We start from the raw sequence: 20799 nt of genomic DNA, 5'->3' as shown, positions 1-20799 counted from the left end.
GTAAAAATGTTAAGGTACATATTTTTATTTTATTTATGTTTTTAATTTAATCAAGGACTATTTCGTGTCTCTAAATATAAAAAATTTGGACGATATTAGTTTAAAACTATTAAATTTCTTATTCAATTTGTTTGGTATTCCTAAATTTATCGACTACTTGTATTTGAATTTGAAATATATCGATTTTTTTAAATATTTAGCGTAGCGAAGTTTTATAACTGTATTTTCATGGAGTAAAAGTTTGTTGGAATTTTCCGTTCATTGTTTATTTTCATCAACCATGGCTAAAATAGAAAGGCAAAAGGAAGTCATATCCATTACACATTTCATTAATCCTCATCTATTTTGGTATCACAAAATAGACGCTTGTAGCAATGATTATCAGTCCATACATAAAATTGAAAAGGAGCTTGCCGAATACTACAACAACCACAAAGGTTGTGCACAGGCAATACGGCGTCCACAATTAAATACACTGGTAGCTGTAAAATTTCTTGCTTGGAATAAATTAATACGTGCTCGCTTAGATCATATTGCTAGTTATGGAAAAAATGTAGTGGAAGGTCAATTCATAATGTGGGCTTTAGATTATGGATTTCCATTTCAAACAAAAGCAGATTACATTTTTCGGTTACCCAATAAACTGACAACACCTGTTGATTACATTCGTTGCGGTGGTTTGGCAAATGTCATCCCAGCTGAAGAGTTTTTCATGAAGAATACAATGGTGAAGAAAGTATCAAAGAAATGGCATCAACGTGCTTATGATATCATTGAGAAAGCCATAAATGATTCGGAATGCATAGTATTTATTAAAGAATTTGCTTTGGACAATCAAGATTGGGGGGAATTAATAATCAAAACTAATATGGGCGTAAAATATCGTGTCAAGGATCACTTAATATCCTTGCATTTAGCAACTGAAACTGAATCGAATTTCAAAGATGGATGTCAAAAATTAAAGACCACCAAAATTGCACCATGGATGTGCAATAACGGTAACAGCAAATTTTATACAAACCGAGCTTATATTTTTCCCGGTGTTGTTGGCATAACACATAATCCAAGTAAATGTCCAGAATTGACGTGTGACATTAAAGCAAAAGAAAAAGTAGATGATTGGTATGAGCGGAATCTGTTTAAATCTGGACAGGAGACGGAATTCATTGATACAACTAATGAGATTATGGCAGAGGAAGATAATTATGAAAAAGATTTTGAGAATATCGAAAAAGATGAGGCACCGCAACATATCCAGCTTGCTGGTATACTTTCAAAATCTAGAGCAGAAAAATCTGAAAATGGTCACATATCAGCGCCGCCTATTCCCGATGGCGAAGATTTTGAAATGTCCACTGAAAGTAAAAAATGTAACAGAACTATGGAAACCGTCGAAAGTGAAATTAGCTCAATTAAGTATTTGCAATTAGAAAATTCTACAGCGAATACTCTTCATTTTCCAAATATTATAAATCGCAATATTACGGAGAGGACTGAATTGGGTAAAAGTGAAATGGAAGCTAAGGAGATGTTTTCCAAGCAGAATGAAGTAATATACATATGTGCATTTATCATCCATTCATAACATTATTTTATCTTATATTTGTGGAAAAGGTAGAAGATCATAACAAATCGGATCCCACATTAGGTGATGTTAGTGCATATGCTAGACATTTGATCACTTTTCGAAAAGAGGTAATATTGACTTACATCTGCTAGACATAGACGGTACATATATGATATGATAATTCAAATTTAACAGTACATTGATAGAAAAATGGAAGAAGAGGCATTAAAAGATGCTGATGCATACAACTTTGCTAAGAAGGTAATCATACCGGATCTGTTGTATAGTTAATAATATAATTTTCTAATAGGATATTAATATAAATCGGTATGATAACTTAAAATTGGCATATTCAACTAAGTCGAGACTACAATCTAATCGAGAGGCAAGTATACATTTTACTTAAGATCGCAAACTTAATTTTAAGAGTTAATTTTTAAAGGTTACAAGTGTTAACTCAACTTTCCATGGGCTACGAATGATACCAGCCGGATATGACTTTATAAATTTGTGTGATTATAAGGATGAAGAGCATTGGCACTGCAAGAAGAGTACACTCAATGATCGCTCCGCACATTGATTTTTTAGATTGTAATAATTACACATTCAGCTGCATCATTTCATAAATTTTTACCACGAGCATCTCAGGGCCGGATCCACTAAATTACTATACTGTTACCCTACATATTCATATGTATATACCTACCTGTAATTATAATCATGACTTCATATCGTAATTCGTTTAAAAATAAAATACAAGATCCAATGAATTATTATTTTCAACTCGAGTTATATATTTCCAAAATTTATTTTCCAAATGTTTGGAATTTAATTTCTAAAAAAAAAATGATTGAAACAACTAATGAGAAATCAGCTTTTATACACAGTCAGAATTTATAGTACGTACTAAAAGTGTAAATACATAAATATGTATATTATTTATATGAAACTAAAATCGTTTAAATTAAACTGAGATATTTCTATACATTTTTAACATTGGTTTACATTTGTAGTTCCAAATACGCACATTTCTCAAGTGTATATACAATTGTATCCTACGAAATGTCAACATTTGATTCCTTTCAGCATTAAGGTGGCAGGGAGAAACAGACAGTTGCATACGTTATAAAAAATGGATATGAGTTTTAATGCAAATTAAGGTAGTGCATTTAAGGTACACATTTTCGTCTACACCAAAAGTAAAACGTATGTATGTATGCTATTTATAGTATTAAAATAAAAGACAAATATATATGTAATTGTTAAGAAAAAGTGTAAATGCACTTTACATACAATTGCTGTTTTCCAAAATTTTTAAGTGAAATAACTTCAAGATATAACGATATTCTGCTTCTAGCTTATAATTCATCTTGCGAATGCCGTAAAGGTTAAATTATTAATTACACTGCGTTTAAAATGTTTAACTTCCTGTTTTTGCACATGCCTCATTTCGTGTGATTGTAACTCAGAAACACTGCTGAAAAGATGGCTACAATAAAGGCACTGGTGAGAAGTAGTAGCCATCGGAAATCCATTAAAACCATTTTTCTTGTCTCTATCGCGTTTTTCAACTTTAACTGATTGATTAGTAAAACCTGGTATTGCTTTCTCATGGTTTTTACTATTGTTGGCAGTGTTGGATATTTGAGTTTGCTTCTTCGCCGCTAATTCAAACAATTCCTGTAACCATGTCGAACTGGCAGCTTCGGGTTTTCCGATATCCAAATTTTCTGGCTTGAATAAATTTATGGATTTTTCGAATTCAATCTTAGTACATTCGATATTTAAGCGCTGCCTTTTAGGGTTTATTGCTGGCTCACACTCCTTAAGCGTCAATTCGCTGTTCTCGGCTAGACAAGTCGCCACTCTTTTGCGCTTTTGTTTGCATTTGTGTCGTTGTCGATCGTGTTCTTCAAACTCTGTGTTGTTCACAAAGCGCAACATGCAGATTTCACATCGCAAATTGTCGTCATAAAAAGCATGAGCACGTAGTAAATGCAGGTTTAAGCGATGAAATCCCTTAAATAGTTCTACACAGAAATTGCATTTGTATCGTTGTGTCGGCAACTGTTTCAGCGGTGGCTTCACTTTAACTTTAACCAATGCTGCTTGGACAGCTTTTTTTGTCAATTTTCGCTCTCGTCGTGACTGTGGTTGATCATTTTTCTGGGCAACAGTCTGTTGAGGAACTGACATTTTCCGTTTGGTATTGAGTTCTTTTGTAGTTAGAATAGGTTTTGGCTTTTCAAATTTAGATTTTGTTTCGCTGCAACTATGTTTTATTCGTTTCAATTCAGGTTCTGATGAAGATGAAACTGTCGTTATTAAATCTGTCTCCGAAACAAGAATTTCTGTACTTTTTGCGATAACCAATTTAGAATGTGTGTTCTGATGTTTTACATAGTTAAAATAACCGGTGACAATTTTGAGGCATTGAATGCATTCGAAAAAATATTGTTTGCGCGAGGTGATTTGATATATGCGCGCCGTACGTTTTAGTTCCTTTTCCTTCTTTGCACCACAATTTGTGAATAAATTCCGCAACTGGGTAATTTGCCGAAAGTGTTCTCTACATTCTGTAGCTTTGTGAGAGTATAACATGTGCCGCAAAAGTTCTGTATGTTGTGAACCGCATTTTTCTTTACATACTGGGCATTTAAGAGTCTGCATCATTGGATCTTTTAAAGATTTCGACTCTTCGGCATGCTTTTGCATAACATGCTCCTTATGTATCTTAAAAACGGCATCAATGCAACCACAGAGCTGGCATTCATAATATATGTATCGTTGCATGTATCGCAACCTAATAGTCATAGCGGAATCCTGTGAGCAACGAGGACGCTCCGATAAAACTTTACCATTGTAAGAACGATGCTTTCGACGCATGTGGTGTATTAGACGCTGACTGTCGGCGAATTCTGCTTTACAAACCGGACATTTAATAACAGCTTCCAACCCGTCCGGTTGAACATTCTCCACTAAAACTGGAGGAGATACTTCAATATTAGTTATACTTCTCAAGGGCGGAGAAAGCGGAGCAGTGTTTACACACTCATTGTCCTTAGTAGTTGTCGTGTCTTTTTGTTTGATTGGACTACACTCTGGGTCAGTAACTTGAACGTCTGAATCGCTGTCACTTGAGACCAAACTTAGACTGGCAATTAAATTCATCTGGCCATGTTGGTATTTTCCTTTTCGAGATTTCTGTTTTCTTCTCCCATCCTTGTGTGTATTTTTGTCATTATCAGGTTCAACCTTCCGAAAAATAATTTCCTCTTCATCTGTGTCTGGTGTGTTTTGAGGTGTCAGCAGTGTTGGAACTGTGTCAGCTTGTACTTCTTCTTCAGCGTCCAAATCAATTACGGCCAAAACCTTATATGAAGTGCAATTATCGGTTACGTTTGAAGCTATACTTTTTGTTGTGGCAGTGATTTTAGTTGAGGTAGTATTTTCTGTGGCAGTAATATTTAGGTTGGTCTTTTCATTTCTGGTTGTGGTGGCAGTAATGTCCTTTTTCGGGGAAACGTTGGTGCGTATTTTTACAGCTGACTGCACAACGCACCTTGGTGTTGAGGATATTGGTAACGCTGGTGAAGGAGTGTTTTCGCGTGACGTCAGCACTTCAATAACTTCGTCTCCAATGTTAACAGCTACACCAGCCGTAGCTGCCACTAAAGTTTGTTGCCGTAAGCTCGTAGTATTCCATTCACCTCCACCACCGCCTGCTCCAACTACCATTAAGCGTTTCATTAGGCGGTGCTGCTCCACTTTTTCGAAAAATAAATTGTACAATAATTCGTCGTCATCGACGATTATTCGTTCCTCATTATCTTCATTCTCATTCAACCTATGAAAATTGTGCAGCCGCTCTTCACAGTCGTGACAAATATTGCCTAATGTAGGCGTAGTATAAAGTAACTGAAACAATAAATAATAGATCAGAGATTTTCACACACTAGCCTCCGACGGCTTTAGGGCTTACATTATCGTCACATCGCTTTTGACTAAATTTCCGGAGCTCTTTGACTGTGTATTTAAGATTCTTTTCCGTACGGCATATACGGCAAAAGTGCATGACTTTTGATTGTTGCATGAAACGCTTAGAAATACTACCCAAATAGGCTAACTAAGTAATTATTTGGCAAAAATATAAAAGTTATGAATGATGAAACAAAAACTGAAGAAAAATGTAATAGTAAGAAAATGCTATCACACTCTAAAGGCGCGTATATAAGTGCGGCGATTATCGGTGAACTGTCAATTGTGTTTATACATTCCCTGTGACAAAGGCAAACAAAAAGAAATACCATAACAAAATCTGTAATTACCCGCCACTTTTGCCATGATGTGTTGTTACCAGTCTTCAAAACTAATGACCAAAATTAAATTTTTAACCACATATCAAGCGAATTTGAATTACAATGAAGTGTACAAGAAAATTTTAAAGTATTCATGGCAGTTTTTATTCTCAAATTACTATTTCACTTATTAGTGCTTTTTATTTTTACGGTTAAATTAATAATTTAAAATCGTTATAAATCAGCTGTTGTAAGTTGCTTTGTGTGGAGAACGTAAATTACGTTCTCTGCTACTTGTTACCGAACTGTATTATCGACACTATATTGTGTGAGGTTATATTGGTATTAGGAATACAAATCATACCGCGGTTCATTCAATAAGTAATTAAGTAAATAAATTTGTGTTTATTTGTTAAAATTTCCAACTACCGATAAAAGAATGGATGGTCCAAGTTTATTTTATCGAGAAGTTTTACCAGACACTTCGTGTCAAGAAGACTGGACCGAGATACAATTGAATACTGGTAAGAGAACTTGTTAAATATCAAACATGCACTTTTTTTGTACGTCCTTTTACATATATCCCTAGGCGCGACACAGAGCACTCTACAAGATATAAAAGTTGTGGAAAAGGCAGGCGGATATTGCTACCAAAATGTGCAACTAAATCACAATCGGAATCGTTTCATTTATTGGTACTATTGTAACATAAACAATTGTGATGTTACCTTTACTTATAATTATACATATCTCACCATAGGCATACATACCAAGATGTTCTTGAACTATCGGAGGTTTGTTTGGATTTCACTTTGTATAAAAACAATGTTAGGTACAAATTTTCCGACACTCCTGTTTTAAATGTTGCAATAAGCGAGCAAGATCGGTTTGTCACTATTTTAGTGACAACAGTTTGTAGTTTACATCATATAAAATTCCCACATCCAGATACTTTGGCGGATGGTGGAGCCAGCAATATAAGTTTAAAAAGCGGTTCGAACAATTTTCAATCGGCCACCGGTGGAGTGTCAATAGATTTCAAAGATTCGCAAACATTTTCAATATTTCACGAAGCTAATAACTCTTCTGTGCGTGATCCGAGCAGCTTCTATGTTATTGATACACAAAATGCCGCATCAAGTGCAGTACCTCACGCTGCGACCAGCTTTTTGTCGCCCAGTGGAGAAGAGGCATACTTTGCTTTAGCGTGTCAATCTGAGCTTATGTTGTATATAATGAATTGCGAAAATGGTTCTACGACATCTCAGGCCTTGAAAGAAAATAACATAATGCCTCGTCTGTTCTCAAATTTGAAAAACGCCCTCACGTAAGTTGTTAAAAAGTAATAACTTGAGAAATAAAACTATTAGTTTTTATTGCACATGTTTACAGAGGTAAAAGTGACGTTTCGGACGCTAACCATGCCAACTCAGTCGTGTTCAATTATTTCAATGGACAAATATATTTATTGGCTTTGTACCGTGACGATCAGTTGCGAGTGTGGTCAACAAATAATTTTCAATGTATCTGCTCCTTTGAATGTATACGCGAAAACAATAAACAACGAACACAAGGGCGTAAGTTTAACAATGAAATCAAATCAAAAATTAAAACATTTTGAACAAAATTTTGATGTATTACTTCACAATTTAAATTTTTTCAGCACAAAGCAATGTTCTACGTAAAATAAACGACACCTCAGTGTGTGCGTTTTTATCTCATGCTAATCGATCGGAATTTGTATGCATAGATATTCACGAAGATGCTGGGTCGTCATCGGGATTGAGCTTAAGCCATCGTAAAAATATTCCTGCACCCCTACTAGATTTAGCCGATTTTGCGATAGCAGAGAGCAGAATTTGGGCACTATGGACGAATGCAGAAGGTGAATTTAGTATCTCAAATTACCCGCTAATGCGTGGCCTCGGCATGAGTTGGTCGTCTGTAGCAATGGAACCCCCACCAGATCGATACCTCATAGGAAATGATCATAGCATGGACCCGCGTGAAGCATATTGCAATTATATTTTTCAACTTGGCACTTTCGAAAGAGAAGTCATTGCTAAAGCATTATTTGTGAGCGTTTTTGTTTTGTTTGCAAATTATATAGCATAACTTAATAATTAACTAATTGTATTTTCTTGTAGATGTTTCGACGTACGAATTTGCGTTTCGAGTCAAAACATTGCACACTGCCAGTACTGAAAGATCAAGTTTGTCAAGCTGTCGAAGATGAAATACAAAATGAAGTCAAAGAGTTCGACGTCACTGATGAGGATTACTTGGAAATAGCGACGCGTCAATGGGAACGTTTCTATTCATGTTGCGAACAGTATCACCTGAAATCCTGTCAGCCCTGCGGTCTCTTTGTGCTCGAATCCATCGATGGAGTATGTTTGGTGAAAAAGAACAACTTTTCACTATTGCGTCCTTGCGATACATTAGAGCATCTAATGCTTGCGGGTGAAGATCTCGACACAAGCTCAATTGTATCAACCTACTTTGCAGACAATGAAAGAGTGGGTGAAGACCTCGTTACTTTGGTTTCCATTGTAGCTCAGCTGGAGCGCTGGTTGCCAGATGAAGTCAAATTGGACGTGGATAAACGTCTTTACCGTTTAGAAATGCCAAATGTATTCATTGCCAAATTGAGCGATGAAATTTTAGCAGGAGATCCTGATAGTGAAATACTACCAGGCAGTTTCCTAGTATGGATTAGACAAAAATTGCAGTCCATTAATGACATGCGAATGGCAATGATGCTGCTACTTGATAGTCTACGAATGGATAATGGCAATCCAGCCGGAATGCAAACTAACATCGGTAAGAATGACAATTATTTAGGAAATTTTTATTTAATCAATATTTTTTTAAAGGTTTAACGCAATCGTCGCAATTTGTTAATTCAGTGGGAGTGCTTTTTGGCAGCCATTTGGGTTTGTCAGTGTTATCGGAAACAGTACGCCAAATAACTGCAGTCAAGTAGGTGAATAAATGGGTGTTTGTACAGTTAAATATATTTTTGTTATTATTTCTAGATTTTCAATTTGTCGCAACCTACTTATACTGCAGCAAATCCTAATCGACACTTATTCCCTTAGCGTTGATTTGTTGGAAACCGTAAGGTCCCATTTTATACCCGACATAACAATTTTCTTACAATCGTACTTCGTAATGGGTTGGATATCACAGACGCCTGTGAATATTAGCGCAGCTGCTTCATTGTAACTATATATATGTGTATTTTATTACTATAACTCAAAATTGTTTTTTTTTATGTTTTTACAGAGAAAGCTCCATTCAGCGCTTGAATCTGCTGCAACTGGCGAATGGCTCCGGTCGGATATATACAAATGGTGGTAAATACCATGTATCTCCTTTGCTACGTGTCTTCCTCAATGCTAAGGGATTGTACACAGCTGGCGCACTGTACGCAGAGAATTTCAAGGACAGCGAAAACGTTCCTACTTGGTCCAATACATTGCTGCCGCTAACTACAATTGTGAGCCAGTTAATGTATGATGGAATTTTCTAACCATTTTGAGCATATGTACATTTGTTTATTATTTTTTCATTTACAGTTGGCCGGTTTCTTTTAATTTTGTATTTGGTGAATGGTTATTTGGGACTTGTCAGCACATTGCCATTCAGGATTATGTACGATTGCTCAGCAATTGGTGTGAATGGAATATTTGCTCACGTATGTTAATTAATTCACACATAATTATCATTTATCACGATGCTTTTTTATCTCTAGGACAATTTATCCTTGCCGTGTCTCTGCTGGACTGTGGGGAAACATACAAGGCCTACGACCTTTTCCTGCAATCCGCTAAAGGTGTCCTGCGAGAGCAGTTCTTGATTGACAAAATTCTTAAAGGCACCGCTCTAGCTAAACATTGCGACAATCTCGCTGCGATGAGTGAAGATGGTGGTGGTGGTGATAATTTAGATAGTAACATAAATAACCAGGTCATCACGCAGTACTATTTGAAAGTGATACAACTGCTTGAGCAGCATAACGCATTGGATCACATTATTTCTATGGCGCAAGTAGCAATTGGATTGCTGGACAAATCCGATCCTCAGTTGCCGATGTTTCAGTCGATTGTGTTCAATAATCACTTACGTTTGGAACACTATGAGGAGGCTTACCACTCGCTCATCTACAATGCAGAGCTTTCGCGACGCAAGGATTGTTTACGACAGCTGGTCGTGACGTTATTTAATCGCAAGAGACTTGATCTTTTAATGCACTTCCCATATGTTGGATTGCACGAAGAGTTTGAAAATATTGTCGAATCACGTGCACGCTCATTAGTAATTGATCAAAATGAGGTCTATGACTTTCTGTATGCCTTTCATGTGAACAATGGAAATATGAGAAAAGGTCTGCCGACAATTTACGAATAATTTACGTACCAGCACTTTAAACATTTCTTTTTTGTATACAGCTTCTGCCATCATGTATGAACAGGCAATGCGTTTTCAGTTGGAAAGCGATACGGTAGAATCCATGGAGAAGCGCTGTTCAGCACTTTTAGTTTGCATCAATTCGTTGCATCTTATTGATCGTCGGTATCGTTGGATTGCAAAACCTGTAATTGGCTTGGATGACACACCTCCACCGAGTGCAGTTAACGATGCCGAGCCAATGGACAATAAATCAGATGAAGAGTGCGGTCGTGAGCAAGTGGTGGTATTAGAAATAAAAGATATAAAACGTGAACTACTTCAGACGGAAGCATTGGTGCGGCTCGCTGATCACCGCAAAGACGTACAGACCTTCATCAATGCAGGACCACAAGAGTTGGCGATTATCTTATCTGGCTGTGGTCTATATACCGATGCATTGAAACTGGTAAACGGTTTTGAGATATCACCACTTCCCATATTCGACAGTTTAACTTCTGCGTGCGTACGCATTGACGATGAAGGCGCCAATGAAACATGGGCGTGGTTACAAGAAAATGACTTGGCTGGTAAATCGATGCCATTTTTTATACTATACTATTATTTTATGAACTGATGTATGTTTCTGTTATTTAGACTTGCCTCATCGCAACAAGCCCGCCGACATGGCCTGGTCCCTACTACAAAAATTAGTTTATGACAATGAATTGGAAAATTCGACACGTATACGCAAATCTGTGGTTAATAAGCTACTAAGCTTGAACGCTTTTGTACCACAATGGCTGTACAATGACTACAAAGTACGTATTGTTTTGAAAATTGTATTTTATAATATTAACATGCTCACCAATTCCGTTTTTATAGCTGGCAAATTGCAGAGAACTATTGTATTTATTTGTAAAACACAATCGCTTGCTTGAAGCTGCGGAACTAGCACAGGAAATGATTAACGCTATGTTAGGAGCCGGCAGTGAGTACTTCAGTTTTAAGCATGCTATCGCGGTTACAAATCCAGAAATGTGCTTGCCTATCAACACCCTTGATCTTTTATTGCATGGATTGAGACTAAACGCCGATTCAGACATAGAGTATAAACAGGTGCGCAGACAAAATGTTTATTATGTATTTCATGCGAATATTAATATTTGTAATCAAATTTGTAGGTACTCACTGAATTGGAAGACGTTGTGCAGAACTACATTGATACAGCACAACGCACAGCAGAGGACAAAATTCAAATGGCATTTCAGGAAGAATATTCAAAACATGTGCGGCAGCAAGCTGCGGCTTAAATTCTCTATTTATAATCAGCTTTTGTAAAGATTCCAATTTTTTTTATTATCTAAAACAATACGTTAAACAAATAAATTTTTCAACTTTTCACAAAACTAAAAATCGTCCATCATCATCGACTCGGAAATGAATTTCTTATAAATGTTCATAAATTGAGCAACAAACGCCTCCAAATGAAAAATATGTTTTGAACCGTTTTGCATTCGGTGCTCGTATAGGGTCGCATACTCCAATGTTTTCGCCTTAATTGACATATCGCAATTCCTCACAAGTTGTTCTACTAGTCCACGGAAAATCATGTCAGGCGGCACACCTTGTGCAAGCAACTCATACAAACGATCGCGTATTTTCTCTAATTTTGCGGGGGTTTGTTCCGTCACAATTTGGTTAGCTGTTTCACGTAAGTACACTTGCCAGTCTAATTCAACAATGTCCTGTTGCCCAGTAAATGGATACTGCTGTACCTTACATGCTTCCAGCATCAACAATGCACGACGCAAATTATGTTCACTTTTATCCACAATACGTGCCGCCAACTCGGCCGGCAATGTCAAACCTTCGCGCTTACAAGTTAGTTGAAGTACCGATGTTATTTCTTCTTCGTTGGGCGCTGCTACACGTATACCCAAGCAACGTGATCTTATTGCTGGTATAACACGGGAAGTAGAGTTTACCGACAGTATTATTCGGCACGTAGCAACATATTTTTCCATTGTACGACGAAGCGCATGTTGAGCATCTTTGGTCAGTTCATCTACTTCGGAGAGTACAATCACTTTAAATTCACGCTGCCCTGATGCATCGATTTGATGTGTTTGAGCCACTTGCTTGATAAGGTCGATAACCACAACGCGATCATAAATACCCGCATCAGATGGATTGACCTCTAGATGATAATTACTTCCAACTGTCATCACCTCCACTTTTCGATTGGATGGTGTGGTAAAAGTCATTGTTTCGTTGCGCAGTCTCTCAACGCCGGCACCATATAATTCGCGCAGCAAACACATAATTCGTGTCTTCTTACCCGCACCGGAGGGACCATAAAACATTAGATGTGGAAAATCTCCTTGTTGACAAAGATTTCGCAAATTTTCAGCCTGCTCCTGTGGGATGAATATTATGAAAACCACAATGAATGACAGGTTAAAATTATAATATGCACAACTTACTTTGTGATAATCTAATTTGGATAATTCACGCGGACGATGTTTATCAACCCAGAGAGCCATTTTTGCACTTGCACTTATTTATTATTAAATTAGTTTCAAAATTTAAAACCAATTCATATGTTAGAGCAAAAATAAGAATTTTTTGTTCCAATTCTTGTTATTTGTAAATATAACACGAAATTATTCACCGGCTTGCGCGCGCTTCACATTTCATCGATATATAGTTGCATTTGTTTCATCGATTATATTGTACTACATAATCGATTACTAATAACTTCCAAACCCAGAATAATCATTCTTGCTTCCAAACTATAACATCTGACAATTAAATTAAATATTATTTATAAATTTCCGAAATGTTTTCTTTCATTCTTAAATATAAAAATAAAGAATGCTTTGGGTAACATTTAGATTAGCATCCCCGGATTTCGGGGATAAAATGGGTGTCACTGGAAAGGTGGCGTTCTCCAGATCTCGAAAATATATACATTTAGTTGCCGCTGACTTATAGTTTTAAAGATATTTGCATTTAAAGTTGAAAAATTGACAACTTTTACATTGATAATTTGTGTATTGTGAGTAACTTTTTCACTTATATTGTGCACTTTTCACTTACTAACACTTCACTATAATAAATAAAGCTTTATTTACAACAAATATTAAAAAAATGAATATACCGAAACGTTATAGTAGTCAACTTTAAATGCAAATATCTTTAAAACTATAAGTCAGCGGCAACTAAATGTATATATTTTCGTGATCTGGAGAACGCCACCTTTCCAGTGACACCCATTTTATCTCCGAAATCCGGGGATGCTAATCTAAATCCCAGCCAATGCTTTAAAGACGGTAACAGTTTTTTTTTATTTACGTACATATTTCCCATATTTCATATATCTCTATATATAAAGAGACATTTTTTATTAATATTTTTAAATTAATTTTGATAAGACAACGAAAATCCAAGGATTCAGGTAATACTTTTAATAGAACGTTTCAATGTATTTAATTGCTCGAACATACTATCGAACAACGCTTATGGCTCTTTAAACGGGCTTTAGCTTTGAAAATTTTTCGGCAATAGTTACATTGGAAGCCTTCCTTTTTATCTGATTTATTAGTGTTTTCAATCTGATCTTCAAGGTACTTTGAATCCTGATTTTTGGTTTTTGGAAGTGACCTTGGTGTTATGCTAATTGTAGGCAGCGCTTTGAAGAGGATTTGATGACTTCCACTAGGTATACTTAAATCTGTAACATCTGTTGATTTATTAAATTGTTTCCTTAAGCAATGTTCTGTTGAACTAGGCTGGTTAAAAACCTTCTTTTCAACAGAATCAACTTCTAAATGTTTATTTGTGCCCAGTTTACTCAAATGATTGTTATTAGCTGGTCGCATTAAATGTAGATGTTATTCTCCTTTCGATGTATTTCCAATGTTACTTTGTTGCTGATTCGAAGTTTTGTTTAATTGTTTAAATGATTGCTTAGCTGTATAGTGGAATTGTAGAAATTCGTCAATTTTTTTACAGCATTGATGACAAATACCATTTGGCCAATGCTCTGTCCCAGTACGTATTTTCAATTTGTTGTATTCATGCAACCATCGTTTCACTTTCTTATTATTTAAATGTAAGGAATCGCTAGTTTCATTCATTTGACATAAGCAGGTACTGCAGAAGTGTTGTAAATTCTTCAATGTCTTCAATGAAAAGTCCTCCTCGAGTAGTAGCTCGGACAAAGCAGTCGAACAATCTAATGCAGTTTCACAAAAATTGTCGAAAGCCCTTAATTTATTATAACAATTTTGACAAACTTGCTTTGAATACTCGTTTATATAGTTAATAACAATTCCAGTTTTCTTATGATAAGTTTTAGCCAAATCTTTATTCCATTGTAGGTTTTGTAAGGATTTGCTATTTTGTACGGTCGTGTTTGGCGGAAGTTCTTGAAGACAGGCAAAACAGCAATATTGCATTGTAACGACGTCAGTATGCATTAGTAAATACTAAATATATGTTATTAATTTTCTTCAAACACAATATTATAGACTATGACACCCTTTGTAAATATCAATATCCTTTGACATGTCTGTAAGGATGCCACTAAATACTATTCAACTACTAAATTGAGGATTGGTGCCAGATGTAATTTATGAATTCAAATATCAACTAAATGCAATCAAAGTGATTATATTTAACGAAATTCTATTTCCTGTTTGTACTAACACAAATAAGGTACTCAAAATTATAGTTTAAGCGATAAATTGTTTTATTGAATATTTGGAAAGCGATACAATATATTTTAACATTATTGAATGCATAGTAGTGACACCTTTTTATAAAGTAATAACTGTAAATATGTAAAAAGTGTTTGAACATAAGTAGGGTTATGTATTAGCCACATAAAACTAAAATCTAAAAACGCAAACTTATTTATAACAGTCAAAATATTGTAATACTGTATGTGATCATATAAATATATATTTGTAAATTGTAAATGTATTGTATAATTATAATTTTTTATATATTCTTACAAATAACAGAGTCTTTGTGAATAAACATCGTTGCAAAAACAGAAATAATTTCTGTACTAAATCAGTTTTCTTAAAAGTGTAAAATTATTCGACTTATATTAATACTAACAATACAACCTCTTGAAACGTCATAAAATTAGGCTTTACGCATACATAATTCTGTCATAAAATGTAAAATAGATAAATTGCATTATGCTTTAGGTACCCATTGAGAAATGTGCGGCCGATATAACGCTAGGTTTTAATTTAAAATAAAAAAATAAAATTCTGCACATGTTTTGCATTTATCTACGAATATATGAGTACCTACATACGTATATGCATATTTTATGTATTAATATTGTTGCTTTATATATTATTTCTTTAACACTTTTATTGCAGATTAATACAGGTAAAGCAAAATATATTTATATTCGCATCTATGTATGTATGTCTGCATAATAATTAATGACAACAAAATTATTGTAATGATATGGTTAGGGTTTAAAAGAATTTGTGACACTTGTTAGTTAATGAAATAAACATTTTTAATGCGTTTGTTAAAGATATTTCTAAAAGTAATGTTATTGTATAACAAAATAACAAAAGTAATTTGTTTATGTTATAAGTAAAAACATGTATATAATGTTGGTAATAAGAAAAAATATAAAATATAGAATTTCATGTATCACAGTTTTCGCCAAAAATTTCTTACTTACCACTGAATTTATAGAAAAACAAAACATGATCCGTACTGGCATTTGAATGTAATAAGCTTATGAAATGTTACGTTAATTAAAACAATAAAAAGTACAGGGACACTTAACATATTTTGTTAGAACACACATACATATGTATGTACGTGTATTAATAAAAACCTAGTCGAGCTCAGTCGGTTTTAAATTTTAAAACATGGCACTTACAAATATAATGCAGAAAAAACTGAAAAAGTTTATTTCACAACTCTTCATAATAAGTTTAATTAATATTGTGCACTACTTAGCGCCATTACGTAATTTCATTTTGATTAATTATTGCAAGCCGATTATACTATGTGGAAGTGAATTACTGAACATATACTCTTGACATACGTATGTACATATGTTTGTATGTAATTATATATATTATTATGTATGTAAGTACTTCGATTTAATCTACTTCTATGAACATTTATATTGGAATTGCACATGTGCCTATTTTACGGTTTTAAAAACCCTTGCGCATTTTTTGTTTAAAATATTAAATGCGTTTGACACTACAGCTCATTGGCACAATAGCTTAGTTTAGAAAGTCATTGCCAATATCTAATTACTTGATTCTCAAATTTATAACGTGATTAGTACTCTTTGTTAAAAGCAAAATGTCTAAGCATTCAACTCCTTTCTAAACCAGATATCGTTAAAAATTTGTTATGAAATATGCCTGAGAATAGTGCATAATTTTCATTTTTATGGAATTAAGTTTTAACTTATGCAACTAAAGACAGCTTGAGCTAAATCAATTGTGCACTTAATCTAACATCTAAATATGCATAAACTTTTAGGTTTTATTTTTTTTTTTATTCTTTTTTTTTTTGCTAAAACTACAGTGAATTAATATCGGACTTTTTAAGTAGAACGATTTTTAAATGCCCTCTAATTTAAAACTTTTAAACGCTTCTATCAAGCTTGAGTTGAGATATGATATCAAACAGGGTTAATACTAATAAAACATTCTCTACACCAACCATATTCCATTTTCTATTAGTACCAAGTCTCTTAATGTTTCAGTCTTGTTCTTGGCTTGCGAGTTTTAATTAGTATTGTTAAAACAATTTAAAAACGAACAGAAATATAGTATATATAGAATAGTACTGTTCGTTGTGTCTAACTTGATGAGATATTGTTGGGTGAAGAAAGGAACAACAAGTTTCATGATTTATGAAATAATATTTTCCAGCGCAGCAAAAAAAAAAAACAACTTTAAAGAGTAACTCTTTTAGAAGATTGGGAAAGAAATTGTACATGAAAATGTGCAATTGCTTGTTTTTTGTTAATCCAGTTTATGGAACCATCTCTTTTGTGAACAACGTAGAGCAAAACGTAAAACACTTTAAATTTAAATTAACAAAACTAAAAAATATAAATAGAATGAGAAAAAGGAAATATTTTGCTTACATTCAGTTGGTCAAATTTTCCACTCTGTTAGTCACCATTAAACCAGCGCCTACTCCACCCATTATGCTGTTACTCGTACTACCTACCGAACCGTTATTCGCAGTTATTAAACCAGTGTTACCTTCACTTTCACTTTTCCACGAGGACACCGGGATGTGTGGTGCTGGCAAGCAATTACGCAAGGTTTGTACAATCTGTATTGTATCCAAAAGTGCTAGAAAGTTAAAATATATATTTTGAGCATATGTATGTTTAAATATTAGAAATGAAAATTAGTTATTTACTTTTCTGTAAGCTCTCGCTCTGTTTGCCGTATGGTTTACACATAGACGGACGTATATAGGTTTTCATGCGCGCCATATTTCTCATTAGCTCAGTGAAAATACGCACTATTTTATCTTGGCCCACTGGTAAAGGTTCGCGATTATTATCGGGTACAGTCCATGCGCCATTATGCAATGCCAGCAAGTCTTTATTCGATTCAATAGATTCCAAATTAGAACTGTAAATAGTTTTTTAATGAAATATTTGTTGTTCTATGTAGCAAATACCAATCTGGATTACAGGACCAAAAATATTTATAAATATCTTAAACTATAGATTGTAAATAGAAATCGGGTTTTCAGATGAAATAACATCTGACGGCTGACGATTTTGCAGGATTCCACAAAACTATATGGAAAATGTTTTATGCTACTACAATAACAATACTCATTACTTAAAGTAATTAACGGTTTTGGTTATGCCTCTGTGTATTTCTGCTTAACGTGTTTCACAAATTTTGAAATATCGTACTCACCGCAAAAGTTCTACATTTTTCTGAACAATTTGTTCAGCGGAGTGCGATGAAGATGAGGACGAAGAATGACTGGAGTGCGCACTAGGCGATTGTGATGGAGGCGGCAATTGATGACTATGGTGGGAATTGTTGCTGCTGACACTGCCACTTACACCAATGATGTTGTTGTTACTTGTGTTGTTAACAGGAATGTGTCCCGCACTACTTGCGCTGCTATTGCTCCCGCCACTGTTGTTCATGCTACCAACCGTTGATGGCAAAACGGAGGCTCCACTTAAATTACCGCCACAATTTCCAATGCCAGTAGTACTATTACTGTTATTACCACTTCCGGTCATACTGCTATTATTGCTGTTAAGGGCACTACTACCGCTTATCGGTGCACCACATGCAGCAGTCGAAGATGATGGCAACATAGGAGACCCTCCAGCTGCCTGTGCGGCTGCAGCAGCGATTGCGGCAACCTACAGGTTGAATATATTATAATAGATCCACATTTTTATATTCACATTATCTTACCCTAAAATCACTAATGCCCTGCATTTGTAAATTGGCAGCTGCCGCAGCCACAGCCATTGGATCGAAATGTTTTGGATCTAATTGTTGCAGCACACGTTGTTTCTCCAAAGCACTCAAGTTATTGAATTTTTCCAAACTTTGCTGAGCTAATGCCCGACTCTGTTGTTGCTGTAAAAGTGCCGCTGTCAATTGCTGCTGTTGTTGTTGTTGAGCAACAGCCGCCGCTTGTGCCTGTTGTTGTTGTTGTTTAGCGGCGGCAGCAGCAGCTGCAGCAGCAGCGGCTTGTTGTTGCTGTTGATGGTGGGCTGCTGCTGCAGCAGCTGCACTAAGCTGCGACAATTGTGATTGTATACTGTTTTGTTGTTGCTTTGTAAGCATTTGCAGTTGAGTGGGGACCGGCACCTTTCCAGTTGAGTGTGATGTTGTGGAGCTTTTTGTTAAGTCGACTTCTCCGCCTGCACTAACAGAACCACCAGATGAACCAGTAATATTACTATTGCCTCCACCTGAGGATGAGGACCCCGCAGAAGAGACACCGCTGTTTGTGGATCCAGGAACCATGGGGTGAGGCGGTGGTGGGGGTAGGTGTGGCAAATGCTGTAGGAAATCTGCGTGATTTACCCCTGGGAATTGTTGATCCATAAATGGCAACGGTGACATACCAAGATGATTCTTATAATAACGGCAAGCTGGACTAGGACAAGACTGAACAACTTCTATTATGAATTCTTTTTCCATGCCAAAATTTTCACGACCGATTGTATAAGATTCAATCACTGCACGCACAGTAGCCTCAACACTTAAATGCAGTCCATGTGGGCCAGACATGTGTTTTAGCATCACAGCGTTGGCGAAATGTTCAAATGGAAGGACAATTTTACCATTTTCTCGTAATATTAAACGCCCTTGAGCGTCCAAAGTTAAACGATTAGCCAGAACTCTAAAATAAGGAAAAAAATTTTAGTATTAAAATTTTAAAGTGCTCGCATATAGGAGAAATATATTATTATTGATTACATACTGCAAATAGGCAGCGCTAGGTAACATGGCATTATCTTTGAGATCCGTAAAGCATTGCAATAATTCAGCACTTGGGTTCCATCCTTTGTTTTGCAAGTAGAGCTGCAATAGCATATATAACTTCTCTGTTACGTATCCAACACCAGGAATACCGGTACTTCCGCCAGTCTGTATTTCATTATGAGATACTGCCGCACCCATTCCATGTCCACCACCACTACTACCAGCGCTGCCTGATCCACCGCCCCCACCGCCAAGGCCCACACCACCTGGCCCTTTTGATAGCGCTGCCTTCATTGTTTCCGAAAGATCCAGTTTATAATTTTCAGGATAAAAATTTTTTACGTGATCCTAAAAATTAGTTATGCAAATATAGCGTAAAGCAATTTGTGTTCCACTATTTGCCAAAAAATTACCATATTATTCATTTCTGTAGTTTTGCTGCTAAACTGCTAAATTTATAACGAGAAAACACTAAAATACAATTTCGCACACAGCACTGTTTATTATTTATATATTTTCAATTAACGGTAATAGGTTTTTTGATATGCTTTGCTAATAAGAAAAAATTTCAGTTTTTTCTTACAAGAAAAATTGAACCTGCTTGAAAAATTCCTATCGGATCTACTTTCAACTTTTTCATATTCCTTTCAGGATTTCGCTTTTGAACAATATTCGCGAATTTGCATGCATAAGAAGTTTAAAAAAAAATCCTTTCCATTTAGTTTTGTTTATTCTCTGCAGTTTCGTAATTTCCAGGGTTGCATTTGTAAAAATTTACTATTGCGTAATGAATGCCTCCAAGCTTTTCCTTTTGACAGAGAATCACGTTCTTTGCTTTTGAGTAAGTTAAATCTGATAACTTTATGAATATTTATATATTTATATTTATTTAATATTTGAGTATTACTTTATAATTTTCGGAAAATAAATTATTAAATTATAATTTATTTTGTACGGCTGTTAATCATGCATCGATTAAAAATGTTATCGTTTTATTATATACCCCTGCACATGTAATATAATCGTGATGTAAACAATTACCAAA

General features: G+C 35.2%; 5 protein-coding genes and 1 long non-coding RNA gene across 7 annotated transcripts; 3 read left to right on the top strand and 3 right to left on the bottom strand.

Moving 5' to 3' along the window:
- Positions 1 to 243: 243 nt before the first annotated feature.
- Positions 244 to 2337, top strand: LOC126758858 (uncharacterized). Its single transcript, XM_050473271.1, has 5 exons — positions 244 to 1549; positions 1615 to 1695; positions 1763 to 1828; positions 1878 to 1952; positions 2010 to 2337. The coding sequence occupies exons 1-5, from the start codon at positions 281 to 283 to the stop codon at positions 2145 to 2147; spliced, it is 1629 nt and encodes a 542-aa protein (XP_050329228.1). The 5' UTR covers positions 244 to 280; the 3' UTR covers positions 2148 to 2337.
- Positions 2338 to 2371: 34 nt separating this feature from the next.
- Positions 2372 to 5850, bottom strand: LOC126758855 (uncharacterized). Its single transcript, XM_050473267.1, has 2 exons — positions 5550 to 5850; positions 2372 to 5485 (listed from the first exon to the last, which is right to left on the bottom strand). The coding sequence occupies exons 1-2, from the start codon at positions 5658 to 5660 to the stop codon at positions 2933 to 2935; spliced, it is 2664 nt and encodes an 887-aa protein (XP_050329224.1). The 5' UTR covers positions 5661 to 5850; the 3' UTR covers positions 2372 to 2932.
- A 337-nt stretch (positions 5851 to 6187) lies between these two features.
- Positions 6188 to 11597, top strand: LOC126758854 (nuclear pore complex protein Nup160 homolog). The gene is made up of 15 exons (XM_050473266.1): positions 6188 to 6389; positions 6455 to 6560; positions 6626 to 7192; positions 7258 to 7442; positions 7529 to 7941; positions 8013 to 8688; positions 8742 to 8847; positions 8904 to 9089; positions 9154 to 9381; positions 9447 to 9565; positions 9623 to 10255; positions 10320 to 10847; positions 10915 to 11078; positions 11143 to 11376; positions 11442 to 11597. The coding sequence occupies exons 1-15, from the start codon at positions 6305 to 6307 to the stop codon at positions 11568 to 11570; spliced, it is 4359 nt and encodes a 1452-aa protein (XP_050329223.1). The 5' UTR covers positions 6188 to 6304; the 3' UTR covers positions 11571 to 11597.
- Positions 11591 to 13761, bottom strand: LOC126758862 (replication factor C subunit 3). The gene is made up of 3 exons (XM_050473277.1): positions 13619 to 13761; positions 12744 to 13061; positions 11591 to 12677 (listed from the first exon to the last, which is right to left on the bottom strand). The coding sequence occupies exons 2-3, from the start codon at positions 12801 to 12803 to the stop codon at positions 11667 to 11669; spliced, it is 1071 nt and encodes a 356-aa protein (XP_050329234.1). The 5' UTR covers positions 12804 to 13061; positions 13619 to 13761; the 3' UTR covers positions 11591 to 11666.
- LOC126758867 (uncharacterized) lies at positions 13753 to 16087 on the top strand. Its single transcript, XR_007666906.1, has 3 exons — positions 13753 to 13981; positions 14643 to 14729; positions 14793 to 16087. It is a non-coding gene; the product is annotated as an uncharacterized LOC126758867 (long non-coding RNA).
- A 678-nt stretch (positions 16088 to 16765) lies between these two features.
- Positions 16766 to 20444, bottom strand: LOC126758856 (probable serine/threonine-protein kinase tsuA). 2 transcript variants are annotated; one of them, XM_050473268.1, is made up of 6 exons: positions 20168 to 20437; positions 19753 to 20102; positions 18732 to 19671; positions 18213 to 18676; positions 17698 to 17915; positions 16766 to 17627 (listed from the first exon to the last, which is right to left on the bottom strand). In XM_050473268.1, exons 1-6 carry the CDS (start codon positions 20177 to 20179, stop codon positions 17416 to 17418), a joined length of 2196 nt encoding a protein of 731 aa, XP_050329225.1. In that variant the 5' UTR covers positions 20180 to 20437; the 3' UTR covers positions 16766 to 17415. The 2 variants fall into 2 exon arrangements, 1 of the variants encoding a protein (XP_050329225.1); XR_007666903.1 differs by lacking the exons at positions 16766 to 17627; positions 17698 to 17915 and adding an exon at positions 17929 to 18051 and having other exon boundaries at positions 18146 to 18676; positions 20168 to 20444.
- Positions 20445 to 20799: the final 355 nt, after the last annotated feature.

Source organism: Bactrocera neohumeralis, chromosome 5 (genome assembly GCF_024586455.1).
Source record: "Bactrocera neohumeralis isolate Rockhampton chromosome 5, APGP_CSIRO_Bneo_wtdbg2-racon-allhic-juicebox.fasta_v2, whole genome shotgun sequence".
Taxonomy (NCBI): domain Eukaryota; kingdom Metazoa; phylum Arthropoda; class Insecta; order Diptera; family Tephritidae; genus Bactrocera; species Bactrocera neohumeralis.
Note: the sequence above shows the minus strand (reverse complement) of the source record. Positions and strands in the feature narration are given on the sequence as shown.